This window comes from Emys orbicularis, chromosome 15 (genome assembly GCF_028017835.1).
Source record: "Emys orbicularis isolate rEmyOrb1 chromosome 15, rEmyOrb1.hap1, whole genome shotgun sequence".
Lineage (NCBI taxonomy): Eukaryota > Metazoa > Chordata > Testudines > Emydidae > Emys > Emys orbicularis.
The window spans coordinates 1,860,588-1,882,023 of NC_088697.1; the positions used below are offsets into that span (position 1 = coordinate 1,860,588).

Genomic DNA, 21,436 nt, shown 5'->3' on the forward strand with positions numbered 1-21,436 from the left:
AGCTCTGCATCAGTTCCACTGGAACTCCATCTTCTCCTGACTGATCGTGCTGGGGGATCTGCCGGTCTCCCTGAGCTACCACCATCACCTGGGAACCCCGACCAGTTCAAGCCTCATGGAGTGGGTAAAATCCCCCTTCTTTCTCTCTCTCTCTCTTTTCCTTTCTATCTTAGGCATTAACCTTGAATGATGTATGTTATGTTGGTTTAGCTCTCCTTGTGTAGTGATCACTAGTATTCAATAAATAACTTTGTCGTAGAAATTCCTGTCCAACTTGTATGGTTAAGCTGGTTGCTTCTCTCTCTGGCTGAACTTTACTCTTTTGTGATTTTAGCTTCCCCCCATATACTCTACAGCAACGCTTCTTTTACCTAAGCTAAAGATCCCTGCAGCGCCCAAAATCCTGTAGGGTTTGCTCATCAAGTTGGGGGTTACTGCCGGTGCAATTGTGATGCGAGAGTGGGGATAGGGACGTCCTGAAACTGGGACTCACAAGGGTGACAGTTTGAAAGTGCTGCTGGACCCAGTCCATGGAGCCCAGGGACACATAAGCGGGGGCAGCTTAAAAGTGCTGCTTCATCCAGCTCAGTGAGTCCAGGGACATATAAGGGGTCAGCTTGAAAGTGCTGATTGACCAGGTCTGCTCAGACTTGGGGGGTGGGGGTGGGGGTGTTCAGCCGGTTCTGGGGCTGGAGGAACCCAGCCCTAGGGAATCTAGGTCCTGCAGGATAGCTCCACTGGGAGGGAACTTGCCACAGGGAGAAGCAGAGCTTCACATGAAAACACACGTGACACAAGCAGTACATTGATAGAATTACAGAAAACGAAGAGTAACCCGAATAAATGAGCATACCCCAAAGTAATGGGCAAATCTGGTAACAACTGGGAGATTGGGGAGACGCACACCAGGGTGTGGTTCAGGGGACTGCAGGGACGCCTACCAGGGTGCGGCTCAGGGGGCTGGGAGACTGGAGAGGAGAGAGGGAAGGGCCATGCATAACAGGGTGTGGTTCTGGGGGCTGGGAGATTGGGGAGATGCACACAAGGGTGCAGGACTGTGGGGGCGCCTACCAGGGTGCGGCTCAGGGGGCTGGGAGACTGGAGAGGAGATAGGCAAGGGCCATGCATACCAGGGTGCGGCTAAGAGGGGTCCTAGTGCCCCGCTTGCCGCCTTTCCAGAGCGTGTCCTCAAAGTCACTGCCTGAGTCGGAGCCACCTCCATCTTCACTGCTGCTCAGGTCCCTGTGGGCAGAGCACACGTCCTGACCAGTCAGCCCCCATGGCCTCGCTGCCCTCCTCACAGCCCCAGAGCTCCCGTCATGCCAGCCGGCACACCCACACCACCCCAGCAACCGCTGTGGTCTGAGGACTCCCCAGTGATAGACCTGTAGGATTGGAAGGGACCTCAGGAGGTTAAATTAGTCCAGTCCCCTGCACTGAGGCAGAACTAAGTATTATCTAAACCAGGGGTTTTCAAACTGGGGTACACGAGCTCTCGTCAGGCGGTATGTGAGAAAAATCCTGCAATGGGAGACAACGCACCGTGTTATCCCTTACCGACCTTGTTTCTGCTTTCATAGGTATATTACAACTCTCTCTCAGATGGGGGTATGTGGTACATTATATTATTTGGAAGGGGTATGCAGCCTAAAAAGTTGGAAAACCACTAAACTAAACCATCCCTGACAAGTGTCTGTCTAACCTGCTCTTAAAATCCTCCAGTGCCGGAGATCCCATAGCCTCCCTGGGCAATTTGTTCAAGGCTTAACCACCCTGACAGCTAGGAAGGGCTTCTTCATGTTTTACCTAAACCTCCCTTGCTGCAGCTTCAGCCCTTTGCTTGTTGAGAACAATTCATCACCCACCTCTTTAGAACAACCTTTTACATATTTGAAAACTGTTTTCACATCCCACCCCCTCAGTCTTCCCTTCTCCACACTAAACAAACCCAATTTTTTCAATCTTGCCTCGTAGCTTGTGTTTTCTAGACCTTTCCTCATTTGTGTTGCTCTCCTCGGGACTTTCTGCAATCTGTCCACATCTTTCCTGAAGTGTGGTGCCCAGAACTGGACACAGTACTCCAGTTTAGGCCTCATCAGTGCTGAGTGGAGCTTATATCACTCCTGCTAATACAACCCAGAATGATGTTCACTTTTTTTGGCAGCAATATCACATTTTTGCTCATTTATTTTGGGATCCACCTCAACCCCCAGATCCTTGCCTCAAGCACTCCTTCATAGATTCATAGATTCTAGGACTGGAAGGGACCTCGAGAGGTCATCGAGTCCAGTCCCCTGCCCGCATGGCAGGACCAAATACTGTCTAGACCATCCCTGATAGACATTTATCTAACCTACTCTTAAATATCTCCAGAGATGGAGATTCCACAACCTCCCTAGGCAATTTATTCCAGTGTTTAACCACCCTGACAGTTAGGAACTTTTTCCTAATGTCCAACCTAGACCTCCCTTGCTGCAGTTTAAGCCCATTGCTTCTTGTTCTATCCTCAGAGGCTAAGGTGAACAAGTTTTCTCCCTCCTCCTTATGACACCCTTTTAGATACCTGAAAACTGCTATCATGTCCCCTCTCAGTCTTCTCTTTTCCAAACTAAACAAACCCAATTCTTTCAGCCTTCCTTCATAGGTCATGTTCTCAAGACCTTTAATCATTCTTGTTGCTCTTCTCTGGACCCTTTCCAATTTCTCCACATCTTTCTTGAAATGCGGTGCCCAGAACTGGACACAATACTCCAGCTGAGGCCTAACCAGAGCAGAGTAGAGCGGAAGAATGACTTCTCGTGTCTTGCTCACAACACACCGGTTAATACATCCCAGAATCATGTTTGCTTTTTTTGCAACAGCATCACACTGTTGACTCATATTTAGCTTGTGGTCCACTATAACCCCTAGATCCCTTTCTGCCGTACTCCTTCCTAGACAGTCTCTTCCCATTCTGTATGTGTGAAACTGATTTTTTCTTCCTAAGTGGAGCACTTTGCATTTGTCTTTGTTAAACTTCATCCTGTTTACCTCAGACCATTTCTCCAATTTGTCCAGATCATTTTGAATTATGACCCTGTCCTCCAAAGCAGTTGCAATCCCTCCCAGTTTGGTATCATCCGCAAACTCAATAAGCGTACTTTCTATGCCAATATCTAAGTCATTAATGAAGATATTGAACAGAGCCTGTCCCAAAACCTTCCTAGGCACTCACACTCCCATTTTGTATTTGTGCAATTGATTATTCCTCCCTCGGGGTAGAAATTTGCATTTGTCCTTGCTGAATTTCACCCCATTTGTTTCAGAGCATTACTCCTGTTTGTTCATTTGGAAGTCTAAACCTTGAAACCTGCTTGGTACCGTCCGCAAGCTGTGTAGGTGTGCGCTCTATGCCATTACCCAGTGCTAACTCCTAACCCACCGCCCTCCAGCTTTCCCCAACACTGTCCCCACACCGGCGGTCCTCCAGTGCTCCCCCCTCCCCGCCTGCTCCCAGACAGCCTGTACAGTGCTCTGCGCCCCACTCACGGGACGTCTGGCGCCCCGGAGGCTAGCAGGGAGCCCATCTCCGCATCCCCCTGCGCCACGGAGGGGCTGGAGCTGGTCCACGTGCCCTGCGGCTGCGCCAGGGAGGAACTGGAGCTGCATGGGGAGTTGAGAAGGCGGGAGGATTTCCGCAGTAACATGGCGGGAGGGAGCGAGGCCTGGATCCCGGAGCAGCCTGTGGGAAGAGCACAGCACATGTGACGGGATAGCGGGGAGAACGGGGCCTCCCCAAAGGCCAACAAGGGGAAACCACCTGCAGGGTCACCCACCCTGGCTCTAAATACACCCCCATGGAGACAGGTCCTGAGCCAGCCCAGCCGCCCCCACAGGGACCCGCCCCGGAGAGTCCCTCCCCGCTGAGCCCCGTCCTGGGGGAGTCACCCCCGCCCCTCCCCCCACAGGGACCCGCCCCAGGGCAGTCACCCCTCGCAGGGACCCACCCCGGGGGAGTCACCCCCCGCCCCTCCTCCCGCAGGGACCCACCCCGGGGAGTCCCCCTGCAGAGCCCCGCCCCGGGGGAGTCACCCCCCGCCCCTCCCCCCGCAGGGACCCACCCCGGGGGAGTCACCCCCCGCAGGGACCCGCCCTGGGGGAGTCACCCCCCGCCCCTCCCCCCGCAGGGACCCACCCCGGGGGAGTCACACCCCCCGCAGAGCCCCCCACAGAGCCCCGCCCCGGGGGAGTCACCCCCCGCAGGGACCCACCCTGGGGCAGTCACCCCCCCCCCCGCAGAGCCCCGCCCCGGGGGAGTCACCCCCCCCGCAGAGCCCCGCCCCTCTCCCCGCAGGGACCCACCCCGGGGAGTCCCCCGCAGAGCCCCGCTCCGGGGGAGTCACCCCCCCCCCGCAGAGCCCCGCCCCTCTCCCCGCAGGGACCCACCCCGGGGAGTCCCCCGCAGAGCCCCGCTCCGGGGGAGTCACCCCCCCCCCCGCAGAGCCCCGCCCCGGGGGAGTCACACCCCCCCGGCAGGGATACAGGGGGCGGGGCTGCTCCTCACGGAGACCCCACCGCACCGCACGGCCGTTGGGGGGGGGCGTCACGCGGGGGGAGGAGTCTCGAGCCCCCAACGGCCGCTGGGGGGGGGGCAGGGCCCACGCGCCTCTATCGCGCGCTTAGAATAAGGGAAGGGGAGTCACGTGAGGTGGAGCCTCGCGCTCCCTTCACCCGCCTGGTCAGCGCGGGCGCGCGCGCCGCTCTAACGGCCGAGTTCTCCACAGCCTCGGGCCCAGCGCGGGAAACGCTCCGGCCACGCCCCGCACGAGGAGCCCGCGCGCCAATACTGCGCAGGCGCGCAACTGCTTCCCATTCCTTCCCAGCGGCCTAGCCCCGCCTCCTCCCAGCCCGCCCACTCCCGCCGGCCCCGCCCAAACCCCTGAGCAGTGACCATGCCCCCGCCGGCCTCTAACGCGCCCCCCGCCCTCGAGGGAGAAGCCCCGCCTCTCCAGCCAGCTGTGCACCAAGAAGCCCCACCCCTTCCCCTGGCTCCTCCCCCTGGCAGCTTAGACCCCGCCCCTCCTGGGGTTCTGTCAGATAAGCCCCACCTCTTCCCCAGGCTCCTCCCCCTTGTAGCTTAGACCCCGCTCCTCATAGGGTTCCTTGTGAGATAAGCTCCACCCCTTCCCTTAGCTCCACCCCCTTGCAGATTAGACCCTGCCCCATGGAGGGTTCTAACTCCGAGAAGCCCCACCCCTTCCCTGACTGCTTTCCTCCCCCCCATATCTCACAGGAGCCTCCCCCACCCTAGAGGTGGCTGCATCTCGGGGCTGGGCGAGGGGCCCTCCTGCCTCCACACCCCACCCTAAAGGGGCCACGTCCCAGCGGTGGGTCCCCCTGTGAACAGCCCCTGTGCCCCACCCCAGAGTAAGATGCTACCAGAATGAGAGTCAATAAATTAAATGTTTTATTGTGATATAAAATAAAATTTAAAAAAAAATAATAAAAAAAAAAAAAAAAGACAAAAACCAACACGGAGAAAGTCGTCCAAACTCGTTAAAAAAAGGTTCGTTCCCTTAAAAAGGCAGATCGGCGTCTACTGTACATTGTGCTACAAAACCCCTCGTGCCAGGCCTGGGAAAGTCACCCCACGCCCAGCCCGGGGGACGCCGCCCCCATGCTAAAGGGGAGCGGCCTGGCTACCCCAGGCCCGGGTCCCCCAACAGCAGCGCTGCGGGGAGCAGGCCAGGAGCTCCCACCCCACTCCCTGCCCTGCTGTAGGGCGGATACTGGGGGGGGGGGGGCGAGACCGAGACCCGCTGGGGCTGCTCAGAGCTGGGACCCCAGGGCAGGGCGAGCGGGGGGTGGGAAAGACGTGTGTGTTCTGGAAAGAGTAGGAAATAAATCAGTCCTGCCCCCGCCGCCCACCCTATAAAAAATTAACCTGGCCGTTGCCTCATTAAAAAAGAGCCCCCCAAATAAATACACCCTGTAAAAAAAACATAAAAAAATAAAAGCTCTGTGTGGGGCCCGTGCCCTGCCCCCCCTGGGTACATTCGTCCATGCTCAGCCTGGGGCCTAACTAACCTAGCCCTCCCTCCCTCCCCTTGGCAATTCCCCCTGGGGGGGGCTGGATAAACCTCACCTCCTAGCCCCCCCAAACCCTCCCCTCCATCCCTCCTCCCCTAATGCTACTTCCCATCTCGCTCTCCACCCCCCTGACCCCCCCCAGTTCCCCAGGCTGGGGGAGCCCCTGGAAGAGGCGAGTCCCCCCCCCAGCTGCACCCCGAGTGAGGGATCCCCATACATTCGTGGCGCCCGGGGAGTTACCGCCCCAGCAGGGGCAGTGCCAGGGCGGGGAGCAGCAGGAGGGGGAGGGCAGGGCCCCCCCAGGAGGCGGCACGGTTGCTGCTGCCCCCCACGCGGTGGTTCTGCCTGGAGCCCTTGCCGGGCCGGTCCTTGCGGTGCGAACGGGAGTCGGGGGGGCGGGACCCCGAGTGGCTGCTGTCACCGCCCCCTCCACCCGGCCAGTCCTCGCTGTACCGCTCGCCCCCTCCCGAGCCACTGCCATCCTCGTCTGCAACAAAAGCAAAGGAGGGGGGCGCGTTAGCGACACGGGGGGGCCCCCCGGCCATGCCTCCCGAGGGGGGTTGCAAGGGCCTGGAGAGGGTGTTTTGGGGGGACACCAACCCCCCCAGCCCTGGACCCCAGGAGAACAGGTGACGAGGCACTCGCCGCCAGGGTCCCACCCCCATCACCCATGCGAGCAGGGGGCCAGGAGCAGAGCCCCTCCAGGGAACGTCCCAGCAGCCCCCCCAGCCCCCAGGGGGGCCCCCCACCCGCCTCCCAGACTCACAGGTGTCCTGGAAGTCGAGGTCCCGGCCCCCGTAGGCCCCCTGCAGGCGGCTGGTGGCCACCCGCAGCTGCAGGATGTGCTGGCGGGTGAGCAGGTCGGGCCGCCCGATGTCCACCTCCACCTCCGGGTTATTGATCTGATTCACCAGCCCGTCCCCAGTCACGTCCGGGAGGTACCTGGGGAGAGGGGGGGGGGGTCAGAGACAGCTCCACTCCCAGCTGGGGGGGGGGGCAGGGGCACCAGCTGTTGGGGGACGCTCCCGGCACCCCAAGCCCTGGCCTCTCCGAGAAGGGAGCGCCGTGGGGCAGGAGCGCTGGCTGTGGGGGAAGCTCCCCCAGTCCCCCCTCATTTTGCCAAGTGGAGCCTGCCCCGGGCACCCCCTCACCTGCCCCGGGCCTGCCCGTTCCAGCACTTGTCCTCGTCCGTCACGTCAGCCGCCACCTTCCCGTCGCTGCAGAGCGTGTGGGGCAGGGTGACCCAGAACCCCCGCATCAGCCGCAGCTTCTCCTTCACGTCCGTCACCTGCGGGGGAAGGGGTGGCGGATGGGATCAGCGCCCACGGGCCAGCTCCCCAGGGCGGGCTGGGGGACATGTGCCCCTACACCCCACCCCGGGGGGGAGTTTTCTGTAATATGCCTCCGAAGCCTGTGCATCCCTCAGTTTCCCTCCGCGCAGGTGTGAAAGGGTTAAGCCTGCTCTTGGGGTGAGTGCCAGTGACCCCATCTCAAAGGAGAACCCCACAGAGGCGACGGTGACCCCAGGGGACCCCCCAGAGGACGGAGACTGTCCCCCCGCCTCTCGGCAGTCCGGGCCCCAGCCCCAAAAGCCCACGATACCAGTCAGCTCTGTGTTTTCAGGGAACTAGGGTGCAGTGTCCGGCCTGTCTGACTCATGAGGGACACCCCCCCGCCCCCCCTTGAACCAAGACCGACCAGAGAAAAGGTTTGCAGAGAGCAGTGAAGGGCGGATGGGAGACGCACCTAGACCCCTCCTGACAAGGGTGACAAGTTTAAGACATCCCCATTTTCATACAGAATGGAGAGCAGAGACAACTCCCCATGCCTCATCTGCATGAACAATAGGACAGGGATTAGCATAAATAAAGAACAGAGAACCGCAGGGAACTCTGGGACCAGAAAAGCAGGGACGCACTGCATTATGGGAATTTCTGCTCCAGATGTTAATGGACCTACACCTGCCCACACCCAGCTCAGCAATTATCAGACCAATTCTAGTAATGAATCCTTGATTAATATCCAAAACTCTGCAGCGGCCTAGTTGCATTGGGAGCTCCCTGGAAAAAAACACCACCCATAGCCAAGAGTGATCAGCTCCTAGACTCTAGCCTAAAGAAAACCCTGGCATCATCAGTTTACCCATAAACAAACCGAGTGTTCTCCCTTGAACCATTGTTGTTTCCCTACAAAAACCCCTACCTGTGCCCAAGTCAGGGTTCTGATGCTTAGATCCAAGCTCTGCATTAGTTCCACTGGGACTCCATCTTCTCCTGACTGATCGTGCTGGGGGCTCTGCCGGTCTCCCTGAGCTACCACCATCACCTGGGAACCCCGACCAGTTCAAGCCTCATGGAGTGGGTAAAATCCCCCTTCTTTCTCTCTCTCTCTCTTTTCCTTTCTATCTTAGGCATTAACCTTGAATGATGTATGTTATGTTGGTTTAGCTCTCCTTGTGTAGTGATCACTAGTATTCAATAAATAACTTTGTCGTAGAAATTCCTGTCCAACTTGTATGGTTAAGCTGGTTGCTTCTCTCTCTGGCTGAACTTTACTCTTTTGTGATTTTAGCTTCCCCCCATATACTCTACAGCAACGCTTCTTTTACCTAAGCTAAAGATCCCTGCAGCGCCCAAAATCCTGTAGGGTTTGCTCATCAAGTTGGGGGTTACTGCCGGTGCAATTGTGATGCGAGAGTGGGGATAGGGACGTGCTGAAACTGGGACTCACAAGGGTGACAGCTTGAAAGTGCTGCTGGACCCAGTCCATGGAGCCCAGGGACACATAAGGGGTCAGCTTGAAATTGCGGATTGACCCTGTCCGCTCAGACTTGCTCTGTATGTGTGTGTGTGTGCGCGGGGGTGGGGTGTAACACCCAGGGAAGGGCACTCCTCCCGGGTGGCTGGCTCAGTGGGGCAGAGCTCGCGGGGGGAGTGGGGCTCGGGCACGCTGCGGGGGGGGGGGGGCGCCGCGGGGGGTCCGTACCAGTCGGTCCAGGTTGGTCCCCGCAGCCGTGGTGGGCTTCTCCTCGGGCGGGTAGGTGCGGAAGCGACGCTTGGTCTCATCCCGGGCGGCGCGGCGGGATCGGGCGGGCGCCGGGCGGGGGGTCCCGCAGCCCTGAAACACCTGGGGGGGTGCAGGGGGAGAGATGGGGGCTAGGGCCAGCTCAGAGCCAGCCAGACCCCCCCCCCCGGTGCTGTGAGCTTTCCCCTAGCAGTGCCCCCGCCCCCAGCGTTGTGAGCTTCCCCCCAGCAGTGCCCCCCCGCCGCGAGCTTCCCCCCAGCAGTGCCCCCGCCCCCGCCACTGCGAGCTTCCCCCAGCAGTGCCCCCGCCGCGAGCTTCCCCCCGGCAGTGCCCCCGCCCCCAGCGTTGTGAGCTTCCCCCCGGCAGTGCCCCCCCGCCGCAAGCTTCCCCCCTGGCAGTGCCCCCACCCCCAGCGTTGCGAGCTCCCCCGGGCAGTGCCCCCACCCCCCGACCGCGAGATCCCCCCGGCAGTGCCCCCGCCGCGAGCTCCCCCCAGCAGTGCGAGTCCCCGACCTTGGCCGAGGTCTGCACCCCGTTCTCCTGCAGGTACATGATCCCCTCCGAGATCTTCACCCCGATGGAGTCGGCCGCCAGCTCCACATTGAAGGGCCCCTCCAGCCGCTCGGCCACCTGGATCAGAGCATCTGAGGGGGGAGGGGGGACTGAGTTACACCATGGGGAAGGGGGAGCCCCCCCAGAGATCCCCTGTGGGGCTCACAGCCCCCCGCCAGTGCAGCCCCATGGGGGGCCCACACAAGCCGGTAGCAGGGGCATAGCCAAGGCGGGGAGAGTCCCCTGAGGAGACTCCCTCCCCCACAGCACCCTCCCCTCCTTACCCCATGCCCCCCACCCAGTTCCCCCCCAGCACCCCGGGGTCTCACCGAGGAAGCGGTTCCACTCGGGGTCCAGCTCGGCCGGGCGGGCCAGGCAGCCCTTCATGACGTTGAGGCAGAAGGCGTTGCAGGGTTTGAGGGCCGGGGTCCCGCGGCACAGGGGGCAGGAGGACATGCGCATGGCGGCCCGCAGGCACTCCCCGCTGGGGGGCAGCTGGGGGGACACGTGGGTCAGAGAGGGGACCCCCCAATACACTGCACTGGGGGGACATGGGGAGCAGAGAGGGGACCCCTCCATACACTGCACTGGGGGGACACGGGGGACAGAGGGGACCCACCCCCTCCATACACTGCACGGGGGGGAGACACAGGGGCAAAGAGGGGACCCCCCCATACACTGCACTGGGGGGACATGGGGAGCAGAGAGGGGACCCCTCCATACACTGCACTGGGGAGGACACGGGGGACAGAGGGGACCCGCCCCCGCGGCCGGCATTCCCTGCTGGGGACCCCAGTGGTGTCGATGGGGGAGCCCCAAGTGGCCCCTCAGGCTCTGTGGGGTGGGAGAGGAAAATCTAGGGGGGTCCCCAGGCTCTGGGTCGACTCCAAAGGGCAGCCAGAGGGACAGAGACACCTCCCCCAGCGTCCCCACCCCTCTGCCTGCCCGCCCCCTACCCCACAGCCCCCTGCCCCCCCATGCCTCCCCCAATGTCCCCCCTGCATCCCTACCCAACAGCCCCTCTGCCCCCGCCATCTCTCCCACCGAGGCCCCTCTGCCCCCCCATGCCTCCTCTGCCCCCCGCCTCCCCCCACAGCCTATCTGCCCCCCAGCCCCCTCATGCCAACCCCACAGCCCCCCCGCCTTCCCCTGCAGGCCCACCCCACAGACCCCCCCGCACCTCCCCACAGGCCCCCCCCCCCCCCCGCACCTCCCCACACTCACTTTGGAGGCCTTGGCGACCACATCACGCCCGGTGGCCAGTCCCTGCACGAAGGCCCGAGCTGCCACGAACGCCCGCGTCACCTGGGGGGGACGGGAGGGGTGAGGGGAACACCCTGAGCCCCCCCAAAGCCCCTAGCTCCCCCAGAGATCCCCCAGCCCAGAGCCCCGAGTCCCCTGGCCACACCCCAGGGACCCCAGCCACACCCCAGAGCCCCCAGCCCCCCGGAGACCTCCCCAGTCCCCTGGCCACACCCCAGAGCCCCCAGCCCCCCAGAGAACTCCCCAGTCACCTGGCCACACCCCAGAGCCCCCAGCCCAGAGCCCCCAGCCCTGGCATGGGGAGCTGTGAGAGGACACCCAGGGTCTCCCCCGGCTCAGCCCCTTGGGCCCCAGGTACCCCCCAGCCCCACAGGCCGCAGCGCTGGGCCCAGCCCAGGGGTGGGGGGGTGCGGAGTCTCACCTGCAGGCGCAGCTTGCGAGGCACATCCCCGAAGGGCCGCAGCGCCTCCCCCTGGCGCGCCACGCACTCCATGTACTCGGGGGGGAACTGGTACTGGGGGTTGAGCAGGGGCAGCATCCGCTCCAGTAGCCGAGCCCAGAACTCGCCCAGCGCCTCGTCCAGGCTGAGCCGGGCGCCCTGCTGGTGCCGCCGCAGCTCGGCGAAGAGCCCCTGGAAGAGCCGGGCGTTCTGGGCGTACAGGCGGCCGTAGGTCTGCGTGAACATAGCCTGCAGCCCCCGCTCGGCTGCCGCCAGCAGCTCCCGGAAAAACTCTGCACCGGGGGCAGGGGGAAAACGGGGAAAACCCCCAGGAGATGTCAGGCAGATTGAGGGGACCCTCAGCCCCTGCCCCCCGTACACGCCTCCCGGTCCCCGCCCCCATCGCGGTGGGGGCTGGTGGGTTAGAGCGGAGGGGGCTGGGAGCCAGGACTCCTGGGTTCTCTCCCCGGCTCTGGAAGGGGAGTGGGGGCTGGTGGTTAGAACAGGGGGGGCTGGGAGCCAGGACGCCTGGGTTCTCTCCCCGGCTCTGGGAGGGGAGTGGGGGCTGGTGGGTTAGAGCAGGGGGGGCTGGGAGCCAGGACTCCTGGGTTCTCTCCCCGGCTCTAGGAGGGGTGTGGGGGCTGGTGGATCAGAGCGGGGGGTGGGCGGGGAGCCAGGACGCCTGGGTTCTCTCCCAGCTCTGGGAGGGGAGTAGGGGCTGGTGGTTAGAGCAGGGGGGGCTGGGAGCCAGGACTCCTGGGTTCTCTCCCTGGCTCTGGGAGGGGAGGGGGGGCTGGGGGGTTGGAGCAGGGGGGGCTGGGAGCCAGGACTCCTGGGTTCTCTTCCCCGCTCTGGGAGGGGAGTCGGGGCTGGGGGGTTGGAGCAGGGGGAGCTGGGAGCCAGGACTCCTGGGTTCTCTCCCCGGCTCTGGGAGGGGGGTGGGGGCTGGTGGGTTAGAGCAGGGGGGGCTGGGAGCCAGGACTCCTGGGTTCTCTCCCCGGCTCTGGGAGGGGTGTGGGGGCTGGTGGGTCAGAGCAGGGGGGGCTGGGAGCCAGGACTCCTGGGTTCTCTCCCCGGCGCTAGGAGGGGAGTGGGGGCTGGAGGGTTAGAGCAGGGGGGGCTGGGAGCCAGGACTCCTGGGTTCTCTCCCCGGCTCTGGGAGGGGCGTGGGGGCTGGTGGGTCAGAGCGGGGGGGGCGGGAGCCAGGACTCCTGGGTTCTCTCCCCGGCTCTGGGAGGGGAGTGGGGGCTGGTGGGTTAGAGCAGGGGGGGGCTGGGAGCCAGGACTCCTGGGTTCTCTCCCCGGCTCTGGGAGGGGAGTGGGGGCTGGTGGTTAGAGCGAGGGGGGGCTGGGAGCCAGGACTCCTGGGTTCTCTCCCCGGCTCTGGGAGGGCAGTGGGGGCTGGTGGGTCAGAGCGGGGGGTGGGCGGGAGCCCGGACGCCTGGGTTCTCTCCCCGGCTCGGGGAGGGCAGTGGGGGCTGGTGGGTCAGAGCGGGGAGGGGGCGGGAGCCCGGGCGCCTGGGTTCCCCCCGGCTCTGGGAGGGGCGTGGGGGCTGGTGGGTCAGAGCAGGGGGGGCCGGGAGCCAGGACTCCTGGGTTCTCTCCCCGGCTCTGGGAGGGGTGTGGGGGCTGGTGGGTCAGAGCGGGGGGGGCGGGAGCCCGGACGCCTGGGTTCTCTCCCCGGCTCTGGGAGGACAGTGGGGGCTGGTGGGTCAGAGCGGGGAGGGGGCGGGAGCCCGGACACCTGGGTTCTCTCTCCGGCTCTGGGAGGGGCGTGGGGGCTGGTGGGTCAGAGCGGGGACGGGGCGGGAGCCCGGACGCCTGGGTTCTCTCCCCGGCTCTGGGAGGGGAGTGGGGGCTGGTGGTTAGAGCGGGGGGGGGGGCTGGGAGCCAGGACTCCTGGGTTCTCTCCCCGGCTCTGGGAGGGGCGTGGGGGCTGGTGGGTCAGAGCGGGGGGGGGGGCTGGGAGCCAGGACTCCTGGGTTCTCTCCCCGGCTCTGGGAGGGCAGTGGGGGCTGGTGGGTCAGAGCGGGGGGGGCGGGAGCCCGGGCGCCTGGGTTCCCCCCGGCTCTGGGAGGGCAGTGGGGGCTGGTGGTTAGAACAGGGGGGGCTGGGAGCCAGGACGCCTGGGTTCTCTCCCCGGCTCTGGGAGGGGTGTGGGGGCTGGTGGGTCAGAGCGGGGGGGGCTGGGAGCCAGGACTCCTGGGTTCTCTCCCCGGCTCTGGGAGGGGTGTGGGGGCTGGGGGGTCAGAGCGGGGGGGGGGGCGGGAGCCCGGACGCCTGGGTTCTCACCCTCGAAGCGGCGGCGGCGCGAGGCCAGGGTGCTGGGGGGTCAGAGCGGGGAGGGGGCGGAGCCCGGACGCCGGGGTTCTCACCCTCGAAGCGGCGGCGGCGCGAGGCCAGGGTGCTGGGGGGTCAGAGCGGGGGGGGGGGCGGGAGCCCGGACGCCGGGGTTCTCACCCTCGAAGCGGCGGGCGGCGAGAGGCCAGGGTGCTGGGGGGTCAGAGCGGGGGGGGGGGCGGAGCCCGGACGCCGGGGTTCTCACCCTCGAAGCGGCGGCGGCGCGAGGCCAGGGTGCTGGGGGGGTCAGAGCGGGGGGGGGGGGCGGGAGCCCGGACGCCGGGGTTCTCACCCTCGAAGCGGCGGCGGCGTGAGGCCAGGGTGCTGGGGGGGTCAGAGCGGGGGGGGGCGGAGCCCGGACGCCGGGGTTCTCACCCTCGAAGCGGCGGCGGCGCGAGGCCAGGGTGCTGGGGGGTCAGAGCGGGGGAGGGGGCGGAGCCCGGACGCCGGGGTTCTCACCCTCGAAGCGGCGGCGGCGCGAGGCCAGGGTGCTGGGGGGTCAGAGCGGGGGGGGGGGGGGCGGAGCCCGGACGCCGGGGTTCTCACCCTCGAAGCGGCGGCGGCGCGAGGCCAGGGTGCTGGGGGGTCAGAGCGGGGGAGGGGGCGGAGCCCGGACGCCGGGGTTCTCACCCTCGAAGCGGCGGTGGCGGGAGGCCAGGGTGCTGGGGGGTCAGAGCGGGGGGGGGGCGGAGCCCGGACGCCGGGGTTCTCACCCTCGAAGCGGCGGCGGCGGGAGGCCAGGGTGCTGGGGGGTCAGAGCGGGGGGGGGGCGGAGCCCGGACGCCGGGGTTCTCACCCTCGAAGCGGCGGTGGCGGGAGGCCAGGGTGCTGGGGGGTCAGAGCGGGGGGGGGCGGAGCCCGGACGCAGGGGTTCTCACCCTCGAAGCGGCGGCGGCGGGAGGCCAGGGTGCTGGGGGGTCAGAGCGGGGGGGGGGGCGGGAGCCCGGACGCCGGGGTTCTCACCCTCGAAGCGGCGGTGGCGGGAGGCCAGGGTGCTGGGGGGTCAGAGCGGGGAGGGGGCGGGAGCCCGGACACCTGGGTTCTCTCCCCGGCTCTGGGAGGGGTGTGGGGGCTGGGGGGTCAGAGCGGGGGGGGGGGCGGGAGCCCGGACGCCGGGGTTCTCACCCTCGAAGCGGCGGTGGCGGGAGGCCAGGGTGCTGGGGGGTCAGAGCGGGGGGGGGGGGCGGGAGCCCGGACGCCGGGGTTCTCACCCTTGAAGCGGCGGCGGCGGGAGGCCAGGGTGCTGGGGGGTCAGAGCGGGGAGGGGGCGGAGCCCGGACGCCGGGGTTCTCACCCTCGAAGCGGCGGCGGCGCGAGGCCAGGGTGCTGGGGGGGTCAGAGCGGGAGCCCGGACGCCGGGGTTCTCACCCTCGAAGCGGCGGTGGCGGGAGGCCAGGGTGCTGGGGGGTCAGAGCGGGGGGGGGGCGGAGCCCGGACGCCGGGGTTCTCACCCTCGAAGCGGCGGCGGCGCGAGGCCAGGGTGCTGGGGGGTCAGAGCGGGGGAGGGGGCGGAGCCCGGACGCCGGGGTTCTCACCCTCGAAGCGGCGGCGGCGCGAGGCCAGGGTGCTGGGGGGTCCGAGCGGGGGGGGGCGGAGCCCGGACGCCGGGGTTCTCACCCTCGAAGCGGCGGCGGCGCGAGGCCAGGGTGCTGGGGGGTCAGAGCGGGGGGGGGGGGCGGGAGCCCGGACGCCGGGGTTCTCACCCTCGAAGCGGCGGCGGCGTGAGGCCAGGGTGCTGGGGGGTCAGAGCGGGGGGGGGCGGAGCCCGGACGCCGGGGTTCTCACCCTCGAAGCGGCGGCGGCGCGAGGCCAGGGTGCTGGGGGGTCAGAGCGGGGGAGGGGGCGGAGCCCGGACGCCGGGGTTCTCACCCTCGAAGCGGCGGCGGCGCGAGGCCAGGGTGCTGGGGGGTCAGAGCGGGGGGGGGGGGGCGGAGCCCGGACGCCGGGGTTCTCACCCTCGAAGCGGCGGCGGCGCGAGGCCAGGGTGCTGGGGGGTCAGAGCGGGGGAGGGGGCGGAGCCCGGACGCCGGGGTTCTCACCCTCGAAGCGGCGGTGGCGGGAGGCCAGGGTGCTGGGGGGTCAGAGCGGGGGAGGGGGCGGAGCCCGGACGCCGGGATTCTCACCCTCGAAGCGGCGGTGGCGGGAGGCCAGGGTGCTGGGGGGTCAGAGCGGGGGGGGGGGCGGAGCCCGGACGCCGGGGTTCTCACCCTCGAAGCGGCGGCGGCGGGAGGCCAGGGTGCTGGGGGGTCAGAGCGGGGGGGGGGGCGGGAGCCCGGACGCCGGGGTTCTCACCCTCGAAGCGGCGGTGGCGGGAGGCCAAGGTGCTGGGGGGTCAGAGCGGGGAGGGGGCGGGAGCCCGGACACCTGGGTTCTCTCCCCGGCTCTGGGAGGGGTGTGGGGGCTGGGGGGTCAGAGCGGGGGGGGGGCGGGAGCCCGGACGCCGGGGTTCTCACCCTCGAAGCGGCGGTGGCGGGAGGCCAGGGTGCTGGGGGGTCAGAGCGGGGGGGGGGGGGCGGGAGCCCGGACGCCGGGGTTCTCACCCTTGAAGCGGCGGCGGCGGGAGGCCAGGGTGCTGGGGGGTCAGAGCGGGGAGGGGGCGGAGCCCGGACGCCGGGGTTCTCACCCTCGAAGCGGCGGCGGCGCGAGGCCAGGGTGCTGGGGGGTCAGAGCGGGAGCCCGGACGCCGGGGTTCTCACCCTCGAAGCGGCGGCGGCGCGAGGCCAGGGTGCTGGGGGGTCAGAGCGGGGGAGGGGGCGGAGCCCGGACGCCGGGGTTCTCACCCTCGAAGCGGCGGCGGCGCGAGGCCAGGGTGCTGGTGGGTCAGAGCGGGGGGGGGGCGGAGCCCGGACGCCGGGGTTCTCACCCTCGAAGCGGCGGCGGCGCGAGGCCAGGGTGCTGGGGGGTCAGAGCGGGGGGGGGGGGCGGGAGCCCGGACGCCGGGGTTCTCACCCTCGAAGCGGCGGCGGCGTGAGGCCAGGGTGCTCGGGGGTCAGAGCGGGGGGGGGGGCGGAGCCCGGACGCCGGGGTTCTCACCCTCGAAGCGGCGGCGGCGGGAGGCCAGGGTGCTGGGGGGTCAGAGCGGGGGGGGGGGCGGGAGCCCGGACGCCTGGGTTCTCACCCTCGAAGCGGCGGCGGCGGGAGGCCAGGGTGCTGGGGGGTCAGAGCGGGGGGGGGGCGGAGCCCGGACGCCGGGGTTCTCACCCTCGAAGCGGCGGCGGCGCGAGGCCAGGGTGCTGGGGGGTCAGAGCGGGGAGGGGGCGGAGCCCGGACGCCGGGGTTCCCACCCTCGAAGCGGCGGCGGCGCGAGGCCAGGGTGCTGGGGGGTCAGAGCGGGGGGGGGCGGGAGCCCGGACGCCTGGGTTCTCACCCTCGAAGCGGCGGCGGCGGGAGGCCAGGGTGCTGGGGGGTCAGAGCGGGGAGGGGGCGGGAGCCCGGACGCCGGGGTTCTCACCCTCGAAGCGGCGGCGGCGCGAGGCCAGGGTGCTGGGGGGTCAGAGCGGGGGGGGGGCGGGAGCCCGGACGCCGGGGTTCTCACCCTCGAAGCGGCGGCGGCGGGAGGCCAGGGTGCTGGGGGGTCAGAGCGGGGGGGGGGGCGGGAGCCCGGACGCCGGGGTTCTCACCCTCGAAGCGGCGGCGGCGGGAGGCCAGGGTGCTGGGGGGTCAGAGCGGGGAGGGGGCGGAGCCCGGACGCCGGGGTTCTCACCCTCGAAGCGGCGGCGGCGCGAGGCCAGGGTGCTGGGGGGTCAGAGCGGGGGGGGGGCGGGAGCCCGGACGCCGGGGTTCTCACCCTCGAAGCGGCGGCGGCGGGAGGCCAGGGTGCTGGGGGGTCAGAGTGGGGGGGGGGCGGAGCCCGGACGCCGGGGTTCTCACCCTCGAAGCGGCGGCGGCGCGAGGCCAGGGTGCTGGGGGGGTCAGAGCGGGGGAGGGGGCGGAGCCCGGACGCCGGGGTTCTCACCCTCGAAGCGGCGGCGGCGCGAGGCCAGGGTGCTGGGGGGTCAGAGCGGGGGGGGGGGGCGGAGCCGGGACGCCGGGGTTCTCACCCTCGAAGCGGCGGCGGCGCGAGGCCAGGGTGCTGGGGGGTCAGAGCGGGGGAGGGGGCGGAGCCCGGACGCCGGGGTTCTCACCCTCGAAGCGGCGGCGGCGCGAGGCCAGGGTGCTGGGGGGTCAGAGCGGGGAGGGGGCGGGAGCCCGGACACCTGGGTTCTCTCCCCGGCTCTGGGAGGGGTGTGGGGGCTGGGGGGTCAGAGCGGGGGGGGGGCGGGAGCCCGGACGCCGGGGTTCTCACCCTCGAAGCGGCGGTGGCGGGAGGCCAGGGTGCTGGGGGGTCAGAGCGGGGAGGGGGCGGAGCCCGGACGCCGGGGTTCTCACCCTCGAAGCGGCGGCGGCGCGAGGCCAGGGTGCTGGGGGGTCAGAGCGGGAGCCCGGACGCCGGGGTTCTCACCCTCGAAGCGGCGGCGGCGGGAGGCCAGGGTGCTGGGGGGTCAGAGCGGGGGGGGGCGGAGCCCGGACGCCGGGGTTCTCACCCTCGAAGCGGCGGCGGCGCGAGGCCAGGGTGCTGGGGGGTCAGAGCGGGGGAGGGGGCGGAGCCCGGACGCCGGGGTTCTCACCCTCGAAGCGGCGGCGGCGCGAGGCCAGGGTGCTGGGGGGTCAGAGCGGGGGGGGGGCGGAGCCCGGACGCCGGGGTTCTCACCCTCGAAGCGGCGGCGGCGCGAGGCCAGGGTGCTGGGGGGTCAGAGCGGGGGGGGGGGCGGGAGCCCGGACGCCGGGGTTCTCACCCTCGAAGCGGCGGCGGCGTGAGGCCAGGGTGCTGGGGGGTCAGAGCGGGGGGGGGGCGGGAGCCCGGACGCCGGGGTTCTCACCCTCGAAGCGGCGGCGGCGGGAGGCCAGGGTGCTGGGGGGTCAGAGCGGGGGGGGGGGCGGGAGCCCGGACGCCTGGGTTCTCACCCTCGAAGCGGCGGCGGCGGGAGGCCAGGGTGCTGGGGGGTCAGAGCGGGGGGGGGGGCGGAGCCCGGACGCCGGGGTTCTCACCCTCGAAGCGGCGGCGGCGCGAGGCCAGGGTGCTGGGGGGTCAGAGCGGGGAGGGGGCGGAGCCCGGACGCCGGGGTTCTCACCCTCGAAGCGGCGGCGGCGCGAGGCCAGGGTGCTGGGGGGTCAGAGCGGGGGGGGGGGCGGGAGCCCGGACGCCGGGGTTCTCACCCTCGAAGCGGCGGCGGCGGGAGGCCAGGGTGCTGGGGGGTCAGAGCGGGGGGGGGGCGGAGCCCGGACGCCGGGGTTCTCACCCTCGAAGCGGCGGCGGCGCGAGGCCAGGGTGCTGGGGGGTCAGAGCGGGGGAGGGGGCGGAGCCCGGACGCCGGGGTTCTCACCCTCGAAGCGGCGGCGGCGCGAGGCCAGGGTGCTGGGGGGTCAGAGCGGGGGGGGGGGGCGGAGCCCGGGACGCCGGGGTTCTCACCCTCGAAGCGGCGGCGGCGCGAGGCCAGGGTGCTGGGGGGTCAGAGCGGGGGAGGGGGCGGAGCCCGGACGCCGGGGTTCTCACCCTCGAAGCGGCGGCGGCGCGAGGCCAGGGTGCTGGGGGGGTCAGAGCGGGGAGGGGGCGGGAGCCCGGACACCTGGGTTCTCTCCCCGGCTCTGGGAGGGGTGTGGGGGCTGGGGGGTCAGAGCGGGGGGGGGGCGGGAGCCCGGACGCCGGGGTTCTCACCCTCGAAGCGGCGGTGGCGGGAGGCCAGGGTGCTGGGGGGTCAGAGCGGGGGGGGGCGGAGCCCGGACGCCGGGGTTCTCACCCTCGAAGCGGCGGCGGCGGGAGGCCAGGGTGCTGGGGGGTCAGAGCGGGGGGGGGGCGGGAGCCCGGACGCCGGGGTTCTCACCCTCGAAGCGGCGGGGTGGCGGGAGGCCAGGGTGCTGGGGGGGTCAGAGCGGGGAGGGGGCGGGAGCCCGGACGCCTGGGTTCTCTCCCCGGCTCTGGGAGGGGTGTGGGGGCTGGGGGGTCAGAGCGGGGGGGGGGGCGGGAGCCCGGACGCCGGGGTTCTCACCCTCGAAGCGGCGGTGGCGGGAGGCCAGGGTGCTGGGCAGGAAACTGGCCCCGTCCTCCACCAGGGCCCGGAAGTCCCTGTTGCTCTGCAGGCTGAGCTGCTCCTCCATCTGGCTGGAGCAGCAGGTGTAGTCCTGGGGGCAGATCCGCAGGTGCTCACCTGGGGGGGGGGGCAGAGAAAGACACCACCAGTTAGTGCCTGGCCATGGGGGGCCCTCAGCTCCCCCCACCCCCACGGAAGGGGGGAGGGGCAGTATATACAGACCGTCTCTTCCCCCCCCATGCCCAGACAGCTACAGCTGTCCCCAGCCCCCCCCCCCCACCATCTGGTCCCCACGCCCAGGCCTTGGGGGGGGGCCCCTGAGGACTGGGGCGGGGGAGGGAACCAGTGTCAGATGCCTGGGGGTGCAGGGGCAGCTGAGTGGTGGGATTTCGCTCATATGGGGGCTGCAGGCTTGTCCCCCCCACAGACCTGCTCTGGGGGGGGCTGCTGCCCCTCCGACAGGGGGTGTTTACTCCCTGGCTGGAGGGGAAACTGGGGCAGGGGCTCAAGCCTCAATGGGAGCAGGATGGAGGGTGCCCCCCCTTACCCGAAATGAGCCCAGGGGCACAGGGGGAGCAGAGAGGGGGGTGCAGTGGGGAGGGGGTCCTATGTGGAGTGCGTTAGGGAAGATGCAAGGGGAGCTCGGGGGGCACATGGGATGAACTGGCTGCAGGATGGGGGTACAAAAGGGAGGCTGCGGGGAGGGGGCGCTGGCTGCAGGGGATCCCGGGGGGCACAGGCTGGGGGGATGCATTGGGTGCAGGCTGGGGGATGCAGGGTGGGGGCTGCAGAGTGGGGGGGTGCATTAGGTACAGGCTGGGGGGGCACGGGGGGTGCAGGCTGGGGGGGCACGGGGGGTGCAGGCTGGGGGGGCACGCGGGGTGCAGGCTGGGGGGGGTGAATTAGGTGCAGTAGGGGGCACGCGGGGTGCAGGGTGGGGGGCACGGGGGTGCAGGGTGGGGGTGTGCATTGGGTGCAGGCTGGGGGGGCACGCGGGGTTCAGGCTGGGGGGGCACAGGGGGGTGCATTGGGTGCAGGCTGGGGGGGCACGCGGGGTGCAGGCATGGGGTGCAGGCTGGGGGAGGCATGGGGTGCAGGTAGGGGGCACAGGGGGTGCATTGGCTGCAGGCCCCCCCCCTCCCTTACCCGAGATGAGGGCTGGGGGCACCGCGCCCGGCCCCAGCCCCCGCGCGCCCAGCGCCCGTCGCGCCTCGCCGCAGCCCCGCGCCCCCGCGGCCGCCCCCGCCGCCCCCAGCAGCAGCAGCAGCAGCGCGGCCCGGCCCGGCGCCGGCCCCATGGCGCGAGGTGAAGGGCCCCGCGGGCGGGGGAAGAGCGGCCCGGCCCGGGGAGGGCGGCGCGCGGCAGCGGCGAGGCGGCCCGACCCGGAGAAAAACGGAGCCGCCGCGTCCCCCGCCGAGCCCGGACCCGACCCCGGCGCAGGCAGCCGCCGAGACAATGGGAGCGCGAGCGGCCGGGGCGTCCGCGGGGCCCTAGCGCCCGCCTCCTTCCGGGGGGGGCGGGGCCCCGCTAGCCCCGCCCTGCCCCCCGCTTCCGGGGAGCCCCTCACTCCCCCCAGCCCTGGGTTCCCTCCCCAGCCCTGCCGGTGCCCCTCACTCCCGACCCGCAGCCCCAGCTAGCCCAGATGCACATTCGGGCATTAGGACCCAGGAGCTGCCCAGGG

General features: G+C 68.9%; 2 protein-coding genes across 2 annotated transcripts in view; both read right to left on the reverse strand.

Moving 5' to 3' along the window:
* STAG3 (STAG3 cohesin complex component) overlaps nucleotides 1–3,686 on the reverse strand; it is a 40,611-nt gene extending 36,925 nt beyond the window's left edge. The window contains exons 1-2 of the mRNA XM_065417364.1: nucleotides 3,529–3,686; nucleotides 1,131–1,242 (exon numbers count right to left, since the gene is read on the reverse strand). Coding sequence (XP_065273436.1) covers nucleotides 1,131–1,242; nucleotides 3,529–3,686 — 270 coding nt within the window. The remainder of the gene's footprint in view (nucleotides 1–1,130; nucleotides 1,243–3,528) is intronic.
* Nucleotides 3,687–6,305: 2,619 nt separating this feature from the next.
* On the reverse strand, nucleotides 6,306–20,917 carry GPC2 (glypican 2). Its single transcript, XM_065417180.1, has 10 exons — nucleotides 20,902–20,917; nucleotides 19,714–19,872; nucleotides 11,330–11,640; nucleotides 10,870–10,950; nucleotides 9,975–10,140; nucleotides 9,607–9,737; nucleotides 9,055–9,195; nucleotides 7,221–7,357; nucleotides 6,836–7,011; nucleotides 6,306–6,556 (listed from the first exon to the last, which is right to left on the reverse strand). The coding sequence occupies exons 2-10, from the start codon at nucleotides 19,820–19,822 to the stop codon at nucleotides 6,306–6,308; spliced, it is 1,503 nt and encodes a 500-aa protein (XP_065273252.1). The 5' UTR covers nucleotides 19,823–19,872; nucleotides 20,902–20,917.
* Nucleotides 20,918–21,436: the final 519 nt, after the last annotated feature.

What these genes read in the sequence shown, in the direction of transcription:
- GPC2 (XM_065417180.1), bottom strand. Translation starts at nt 19,822, where the DNA reads ATGGAGGAGCAGCTCAGCCTGCAGAGCAACAGGGACTTCCGGGCCCTG. An exon ending in CGAGTGGAACCGCTTCCTCG is followed by an intron (nt 9,738 to 9,974) that starts GTGAGACCCCGG and finishes CTCCCCCCTCAG; the next exon opens with ATGCTCTGATCCAGGTGGCC. An exon ending in CCTCGACTTCCAGGACACCT is followed by an intron (nt 6,557 to 6,835) that starts GTGAGTCTGGGA and finishes CTTTTGTTGCAG; the next exon opens with ACGAGGATGGCAGTGGCTCG.